General features: G+C 41.3%; 1 protein-coding gene across 2 annotated transcripts; it reads left to right on the forward strand.

Moving 5' to 3' along the window:
- The first annotated feature begins 3,399 nt into the window (after positions 1 to 3,399).
- On the forward strand, positions 3,400 to 5,547 carry LOC137958353 (uncharacterized). Of its 2 annotated transcripts, XR_011113973.1 has the most exons (3): positions 3,400 to 3,921; positions 4,578 to 4,727; positions 5,097 to 5,186. XR_011113973.1 is itself a non-coding variant. In XM_068805324.1 (2 exons), the coding sequence occupies exons 1-2, from the start codon at positions 3,441 to 3,443 to the stop codon at positions 5,174 to 5,176; spliced, it is 561 nt and encodes a 186-aa protein (XP_068661425.1). In that variant the 5' UTR covers positions 3,400 to 3,440; the 3' UTR covers positions 5,177 to 5,547. The 2 variants fall into 2 exon arrangements, 1 of the variants encoding a protein (XP_068661425.1); XM_068805324.1 differs by lacking the exon at positions 4,578 to 4,727 and having other exon boundaries at positions 5,097 to 5,547.
- Positions 5,548 to 9,501: the final 3,954 nt, after the last annotated feature.

Consider the following 9,501-nt stretch of genomic DNA (forward strand, 5'->3'; position numbering starts at 1 on the left):
GACACTGCATGAAGATATGAGCTGTCCAATCCCGGCGGGGCCTCCCACATGTCAAATCACCGGGAGAGGCCCCGGATGTGCACGGTGGATGACCGACCAATAACGCTCGAACGCACTGTGCACCACTCGGTTCGGCTTCTCTTCCCTCTTTGTCCTCTTCTTTCCTTTTTTCCTAATTAAACTTTGATTTATCACTAATCACGATTAAACTTTTTATTTCCTTAAAAACAAAAGTTGTTCGTACTCTCGCGAAGCGGGGCCAATCAACTTGGGTGGAGATAATGATGGCTTCTCGCGCGAAGCGGACCAACCCACACACTCCTCCTGAACCACATGTTAGTGTCACGGCTCTCCTCACGATTGATTCTAATGTGAATCTAATTTCGTGCCAGCTCTGCTTTTTCTTAATTTGGTGCATATATATAAAAAGACAAATGTAGACATGGCTCTGTCGGGGTCACGTGGTAGGGCCACCTACTGACGTCAATTCGTGATAGCTGTAAGGTTGCGAGTGGACACCCAGAAACCAATTATTCTAAGTTCCTGCCGTTTAGTCGGATTAAAATTTCTTTTTCATTAATGATTTGAATTAGACAGATATGAGAGGTGGCTAGGCTGGCGCACCGGCGAACCCCAGCTCAGAAGGGCTGCGGTGACGTGAAAAAAATGGTTTGAATTCGGTTTCATATCTGATTGACAGGCCAATAATGCGGTGAGTCTGCGACCCCCTAATAATGAAATATAATAAAAAATAAGACCAGCGAAGGAATATAGATTCGGGGATATTCCTTTTGCGCGAATGGAAAAAAGGAGATCTTTGCTTGTTCGTTTCTGGATGGATCGTGAGACATAAGAATTAAGATACGGAATCCTTTCTTGTTCTTAACCTGATTAGCACATCATTTACTTGTAAGTTAAGTAATGCTGATGTTTCTAGATTAGAAGAGGCACAGTGATTGGTCTTTGTCTTTGTTGCTTCGTGTCACCGTTTATTACAAGATTCATTAAAATGTCACGAATTAGGCATTATATTAAGTGGCAAAAGATAAATATATAATGAAAAAAGGGTGGCAACATGCAATCATTGAAGCCTTGCTTTAGTCATTAAGGCAAAATGTTTAAAAGTCCACCCGAAGTAGCCACGCAAGCCACCAAATGCTTGCTAATTGAGACTTAAGCTTGACTGAATCGAAGATGGATTGCCACCACATTGCATGCCGTGACTGCCAAGCACCATTATTCCTACGTCAACTCCTTTTTATCATATTTAATGATTTCCAAACCCGAAAAAGAAAGTTCTAATCACACTACTTCCCTACGATTAATGCCTTCCCCATCGCGGTCAACAATCTGATAATTACGTCGATTTCATGATTAATGAAGTCTGCACCTCCATTATTTAGGAAATATCTAGATTTTAATTACTCGTGTGCCCTTTTTACTGTCTCTTTTGTTAGGTCAAAACACAAATATTTCTGGTATATCCCCCCTTCGTTGCAAGAAATTCTAGGTGCCAAATATTTCAGGAGATGGGACCCACTTGTAGATGAGCTTTGACGAGGCAAAGTTGACTGGTGGACCCACTTGTCTTCCCCCCCTCCCCCTTGTTATAAGTAACATCGGTTTCAATTTCAATGTACGAAAGACGAAAGACAATATTCATTTACCTAAGATGTAGTGGCCGAGCACTGCTCTATTTTGGGACCGCACACTTTGGACCCAAGTAATGGAGGGATGCACTCTCCTACTCGCCGGCTCCACCATGTATTGGCCACTACTGACCATGGCTCCCACTCGGTTGTCCACAGTTTGACTGCGACCGCACCCCAACAAACACTGCCGTCCCGATCATCTTCACCATGATGTAATAACCAACCACATGAACCAGATAAGTGGGTTGTGGTCCAAGAGTGCAAACCCTTTTGCAGATTCCTTTGCCCAGGGTGCGTGGGCGTGAAACTTCAGCCTCAATCCATCACATTTTTATCCATGGACCACATTAGAAAACCAGGAATCGCAGTCGAATCTATTTCCCCAATGCCTGGTTCGAGCTCTCCTGCCCATTACAGATGCTTGAGGCCGCGTTTCTTTTGCCTTTTTTCTAGTTAGCTCTGACGGGTTTTTAAGAATAGAGAACCAGCTAATGACAGTTTGCAGAATCTCCACCGCAGATCCATTGGCTTTTTCATTTTTTACTTGCATATTTTAAAAGAGCTTCTTCTTCTATTCTTAGCCTAACACCATTAGGTTGGCACTGATTTGGATTTCCACCTACTGAGGGCGAGGATCTTCTCTGCCGTTTGATCAGGTTTCAGTGACGTAAATGTTACGACCAAGGGGCTGACGGTTGAGCTGATCGGCTTGGTTAGGCAAACGGCAAACCGGTTCACACCCCCAATGCCAACCTCCACTTTGACCGCACTTTGAACCTAACCTGATAAGGGGAAATGAGCTCCGTGCCTCGAGCTCATCACAACGAATAGATTTATCGGATAAAGGAATCAAATCCCGATTATCTCGGTAAAAAACGAAATAAAATAACAACTCAATTCAAAATAAAAGATAAAACGATAAAACGACACAATCCAGCATCTTCTTGAAGATTCGGACTAAACTGTTACAGCCAAAAATCAGCGTGGCCCAACCGTTGAAGATACCTCGAACCCAGATCTGAAATTGGTACCTGGCGCCGACTTCATTTTCATGCACGTGTGAACATGAGGACGTCACGTTATACACGAAACTAATTGCAATGGATGGTAAAGAAGTTAAAATGGTTCGCAGTAAAAGCGATCGGGCTACAAAATCGAGCGGCTTGGATCTTACCACGTGCCCCTCCTTTACTACCCTGAGGTCTTTTTCTAAAGTAGTCATCGTCAATGACCGCTGTAGGTGCTCTTTTCGTATACGCTAGGGCAGTACAAATCGGAAAGGATATTGGTCGATCTTATCATCGTAATAGAAAGACGTTATTACCCCTATCTGTTCACATTAATTCACTTAAGCAAGGGAAATAAGGATGGCATTTTCGTCATGACGATGAAGAAAGGCGTGCTCGGTTACGGGAATTACTCGGGTCGTCGTTATCCATATAACAGAGTCCGACGAGAAATTGGGTGCGAAAAACATATCTTAACCGCGAGTCTCACCTCACGGCAGGTAGGGCCCACCATGTACGCACTTTTTGTTACCCCATCTAATGTTGTCCCGCACTGGACACGTGGCTTTCTTTCACACAGTCCCTCTCAAGCAGGCTACGAGCTAGTACAGCTGTCAGTTATTCATGTGCAGGCATGACCATAGTCTCTGGCATACATGCCATGGATAGCATCCATGATGGCTGATGCCGCCTCCGTTTAAAAGCCCAAAGTTATACACAACTGCAGGCACAGCGCAGTACTGACGAAAGAGGAAAAGTAGGGGAAGTGAGAAACGGAAGTATGGGAAGCGTTTCTTCCGATTCAGAACCTGCCGTTTTTATGATAAATCCCGACTTTGGTCCGGATGAACGTCTAGAAAGCGTAGATTATGATCTGCGGAAGTATGAGAGAAAGAGTTTCACGAACAAAGATCCGTGGCTGAAGAAGAAGCGGAACCAGGTGTTTCTGGAGGGCTACGTCAAATCTGGCGAGGAGGATGATCAGGAGCAGGGTTTGAAGGGAGTAACGAGGACGAAAAGTTTGACGGACGATGATCTGGATGAGTTGAAGGGCTGCTTGGATCTAGGGTTTGGTTTTAGTTATGATGAGATTCCTGAACTCTGTAATACATTACCGGCGCTTGAGCTGTGCTATTCGATGAGTCAGAAGTTTCTGGACGAGCAGCAGAAGTCTCCGGAAGCTTCTGCAACTTCGTCGACTGCCAACGAGCTGAGTTCGTCGACTTCCAGCCCGATCGCCAACTGGAAGATTTCTAGCCCTGGTTTGTCCCTTTTCTCTAGTTGTTTTCGTTTTTTCTGTGTATGATTATGAATAATGTGCTTTACACCAATGCGTTGTTCTTTGATTTTCTGCGCTTCTTATCTTTTCGTTTTTCATTTTTAATTTTTAATTTTTATGGAGCCCGTGCTTTGTTTCGGGCAAGAAGTAGTTTGGGGCGTTTTTACCGATTGTAAATTGTAAAGTGACTTTGCAATATTTGAATTGTAACTATTAACAGAGTCGATGTAGTTCTTTATTCTCTTATTCTTCTTCGATTGATTGAGTTAACTATGATCTCTGATATAAAAGAAGGGTGATTAGTTCAATTTTTATTGCGGATCAGCAGAGTTCATTTCGATAGATAGTTTCCATTGTTAATAGTACCTTTGCTTACTCTTTTAACCCAACATTGCGTTAATTAGACTTATTTTTTAAAAATAATAATAAGAGATTTATGTTCAAATTTCTTTCTTTTTTAGTTTGTATGCTAGAAACCTTCGTCTTGCTTGTCAACCTTCTTTGTGGTCTTCTTTCTCAGAAGAGGATGGATCCCTTTTTCATGTGCTTTAATCTGTGGTTTATAATAACATTCTAAAGTGCTGTATTTAATTTCATGAGAAATTGGCTTTTGTGGTGATATCGTATTCGTTCTTGCAGAGTATTTGGAAATATGCCAACTTCTATAGCTCGAGGGAGAGTTCGAAGTTTGCCCTTTCCATGGGTGTAGTTGATGATTAACGAATACATGGATTGTACCCATATTATTTGATAGGGTCCTATCACTTCTTACAATGAAAAGATGGCATGGTGAAGTTTTGAGAACACCTGCCTTGTTTCATTGAGAACATCAACTCTCTATTTTCTATTGCCACTCGCAGTTATGCTGTGATTTCTTCCTCAATTATGTGTTATTTGTATTCTTCCTGTTTCGTCTTCTTACATCAGTCCATGACTATATAGTGTGTTGGGAGGAGTAGACCAATTACTGACATTTTACCGAGGATAGTTTTCTTAAAAGCTCCAATGGAACTGAAATCGTGTTACAAATATCACTATTTTTTTTATTATTTTACTTTTGTTCTGTTAGTTTACGTTTTTGTTTTTTTAATTTCTTGGTAGTAGCGTTCCTATTCTTGCTGGGAATTGCAATTCTGAACTGTCTATTGGGATTATCAGGTGACCATCCCGAAGATGTGAAAGCCAGACTGAAGTACTGGGCACAGGCGGTGGCATGCACGGTCAGATTATGCAGCTAGCATGGAGGCTAAAACCGTTGAGTTTATCCATTGAAGTGGATAATATTCTTATCTGATGATATCGATGACTCGGCGCTACTTGGATGTGATGTCCACATATTCTTTCGCTAGAACCCTGTTTTGATGGATGAAGCGGTTAATGATGATGCGAGAGCAACTGAAACGGCCAATAAGACCTGGCGAAAAGAAATTGAAGCTTAGAGGGACGAGCACAGAGAGGGGAAGAGCCCTGCTGCGCAACTTTGACGAAAGAGACCCGAAAGGGCAAATAAGTCTGACATTTGATTGCCTTATATGATGTATATGTATATGAATATTCAATGTATTCGATTGTTACATTATGCAAATAAAATATTTACAACTTTTTAAAATCAATTCGTTAACTGTGCATAATGTTTTGGTGACTCGGCGGGTCAACTTGTGACTTGGGTGTGTCAACCCAGATTTTGCCCATAGCCTTGAATGATGAGATTTGGGAGCGAGTTCCCGTTCGCTCAGTAAAATTTGCTAGGCGACTCGGTATGAGGATCGGGCAAGTGGCACATCATTGGTAGGCTCTAGGAGGAAACTGTTTTGCCAGGTTCGTCCTTTCGCGACAAAATGACAAATTCAGCAGACTGTTGTAATCCTATTGTTCCAACGGAGCCCTTCCAGTTTTGTAGTCGTGGCGAACGAGAGGATGAGGAGCCAGTCGACAGAAAGAGAGATGACGAAGAAGATTCCTCCTCATACGTGCCCTTTCCCCTGTATATTTGCATGCAAGGAAGGGCATCCCACATGCAAAAAGACCAGGTGGCTCCCTCTCTGTCTGCTCCTTCAAAGAGGGTGGGGAAAGACTGGTCCAGCTTTTTTGAGTCTTAAAATTTTAAACTCTGATACAAGCCCAACCAAGCTTTTGATGATATTTTTTTTTATCCACCACACAAAGTTCGTTCAGGTGGAATATACTTGAATATACCCGTGACCCGAACGCTTTTGAGCTAGCAAGCACCAGAATGGATTTGAAGTACTCCAAAAGCGTTCTCATCTTTAATATAAAGTTCAATATGTTGTTATGTGAACTGAAAAAGTTCCTTTTGGGGGGGGGGACGTCCTCGTGCTCGTCTCTAACAATTTTCTCACCGGGAAGCGACGAAAAACTTTTTGGGTGTCCTACAGCTCCCTTGGTTCTGGAATCTACTCGCGAGTGGAGCAGCAGCAGAGACTGTTTCTGAGTTATAAGGGTTTAGACTTGTGAGATATCCTATCTGTATTCATAGCAGTGCCGCATCAGTGAACACTCGGGACTTCCTCGCGGTCGGTATGGAGTCGAAGCAGCTGCGAGTGCTGTAAGAACACAAAATTTTTCACTCATAAATAAACGACCCAATGGAAGTCATACGCTTATTTTAGAATGTATATACTCAACTTTTATACTGTTGTATATCTTTTCTTACGTTACATGTGTTTTTTCACACACGTGACACGCACTTATGCACCTACGGGCAACACTTTATAACGTGATTCTCCAAATTATATCAATTTGGCCTTGTCAATTGTTGTGTGGTTCCCCTCCCATATGGAGGATGACCCATTTCGCTCCATTAAGCCCACTTAGAGAGAGGGTTTAGGCTTAGCTCATTTAGGTTTATTAAAACCTAAGTGTTGCTGTCATTAGGTGAAGAGAGCGTGAGAGAGAAGGAGAATACAAAGAGGTTGTCAAAATAGAGCAGGCTGTACAGTTTTCGTGAAACGTTCCAATCGATGTTATCTGTGGTCTAATTTCCGTCAAGGAATAATTAATCAGTTGGCTGGAATGGGTATCAAGTTCGATGATGAGGTACAAGGTTTGTGTTTGCTTGGTACATTGCCGGACTCTTGGGAGACATTCAGAATGTCATTATTTAACTCAACCCCAGATGGTGTAATCAATATGGATCTAGCTAAAAACAGTGTTTTGAATAAAGAGATGAGAAGAAAATCATAGGGTTCCTCTTCGTAGCCAGAGGTCTTTTTTACAGAAAAGAGGGGGAGGAGTAAAAACAGAGGTCCGAAGAACAGAGATAAAGGCAGAAGCAAGTCAAACAAGTTTGTTAATGTTGACTGCTATCATTGTGGCATGGGTACATCAAGAAATATTGTAGAAAATTGAAGAGAGAATAAAAAGAGAAAAGGAATAAGAAGAAGGATGATCAAGTTGTCACCACTACTACTGGAGACTTCTTCATTATTTGTGATGAAAATGATGTTGTAAACATTGTTTCTCATGAAACTAGCTTGGTGATTGATAGTGGTGCCTCAATTCATGCTACATCCAGAAAAAAAAATCTTCACAAATTATGTACCCGGTGATTTTGGCACAGTATAGATGGGCAAAGGTGGCTTGGCTAAAATTACTGGCATTGGAGATGTGTGTTTGGAAACTAATAACGGTACGGTGCTTGTTCGTGGAGATGTGAAGCACATTCCTGATATCCGTTTGAACTTGATTTCTAAAAATAAACTTGATGATGAAGGGTATTGTAACACCTTTTGTAATGGGCAATGGAAGCTTACAAGGGGTGCTATGGTTATAGCTAGAGGCAAGAAGTATTCAAACTTGTACATACTAAAAGCAAGACTCTCAAGTAACATTATTAATGTTATGGAGAATAAGCTCACTGTACAATTGTCGCATAATAGACTTGCCCACAAGAGTGAGAAAGGCTTGGCAATATTGGCTAAAAAGAACTTTCTTTTGGAATGAAGAGTGCATCTTTGAAAAAGTGTATTAACTGTTTAGCAGGGAAGCAAAATAGAGTCTCCTTCAAAAGTTCTCCACCTTCAAGAAAGTCAGGTATACTTAATCTAGTTCATTCAGATGTTTGTGGTCCTATGAAGACAAGAACACTTGGCGGTTCTATGTATTTTGTGACTTTCATAAATGATCGTTCAAGGAAGTCTTGAGTTTATACCTTGAAAAGAAAGGATCAATTATTGAAAATGTTTAAACAGTTTCAGGCCTTAGCTGAGAGGCAGACTGGAAAAAAGCTAAAGTGCGTCCGAGTTGTTAATGGGGGAGAGTATTCAGGCCCATTTGATGATTATTGCAGATAGCAAGGTATTCGGCATCAAAAGACACCTCCGAAGACTCCTCAGTTGATTGGCTTAGTTGAAAGGATGAATAGAACACTGATTGAGAGAATGAGATGTTTCCTTTCATAGGCACAATTGCTTGGATCTTTTTTGGGGTGAGACTTTAAATACAGTTGTACATGTTCTTAATATGACACCATGTGTTCCACTTCAGTTTGATGTACCAGACAGAATTTGGATTGGTAAGGATGTTACCTATGATCACTTACGTGTCTTTGGTTGTAAAGAATTTGTACATATTCCAAAGGATGAGAGGTCTAAGCTTGATGTGAAAACCCGACAGTGTATCTTTCTAGGTTATGCCCTGGATGAGTTTGGGTAAAAATTATATGATCCAATTGATAAGAAACTAGTAAAAAGTCGTGACGTTGTGTTTATTGAAGATCAAACCATACAAGATATTGAGAAGACAAATAAAGTAGTGATACAATGCAATGATAGTTTGATTGACTTGGAGCCGGTGCCATTGACCGATTTGCCAGCGTAGGTTGAACATGCTACTCAAGATGACCAACAGAGTCCAAGTGATGCAGATGCTCCCTTACAAAATGAAACCCCTTGATCAGTTGCCAGAATCAGAGATGCTACCAAATGTTCCACTCAGGAGGTCTATCAGAGACCGACATCCTTCCACTCGGTATTCTACAGACGAGTATGTGTTAATAACATATGGGGGTGAGCTTGAGTGTTATGCAGAAGCCATGGAAGGTGAACATAAGGCAGAATGAGTTGATGTCATGTAAGATGAGATGCAATCATTGCATGACAATCACACTTTTGAACTGGTAAAGTTGCCTAAAGGCAAAAAAGCTTTGAAGAACAAGTGGGTTTATAGATTAAAGTAAGATGAACACACTTTTTGACCACGATACAAAGCTAGACTGGTTGTTAAGGGATTTAGTCAATGAAAAGGTATCGACTTTGATGAGATCTTCTCTCTAGTTGTGAAGATGTCCTCCATCCGTGTGGTTCTTGGTTTAGCAGCTAACCTAGACTTAGAAATTGAACAGATGGATGTGAAAACTGCATTCCTACATGTGGTTTTCAGGAAGAGATTTTATATGGAGCAACCAGAGGGTTTAAGGGTGAAAGGAAAAGAAAATTGTGTGTGTCGTCTAAAAAAATTTTTATATGGTCTAAAGCAAGTGCTCAAACGATGGTATATGAAATTTGAGTCAGCTATGGAAGAGCAAGGTTACAAGAAGACCACC

This window comes from Aristolochia californica, unplaced genomic scaffold (genome assembly GCF_029961685.1).
Source record: "Aristolochia californica isolate CCGP_79_NKW_82.1479 unplaced genomic scaffold, dmAriCali1.0.hap1 SCAF_1, whole genome shotgun sequence".
In the NCBI taxonomy this organism is placed as follows: domain Eukaryota; kingdom Viridiplantae; phylum Streptophyta; class Magnoliopsida; order Piperales; family Aristolochiaceae; genus Aristolochia; species Aristolochia californica.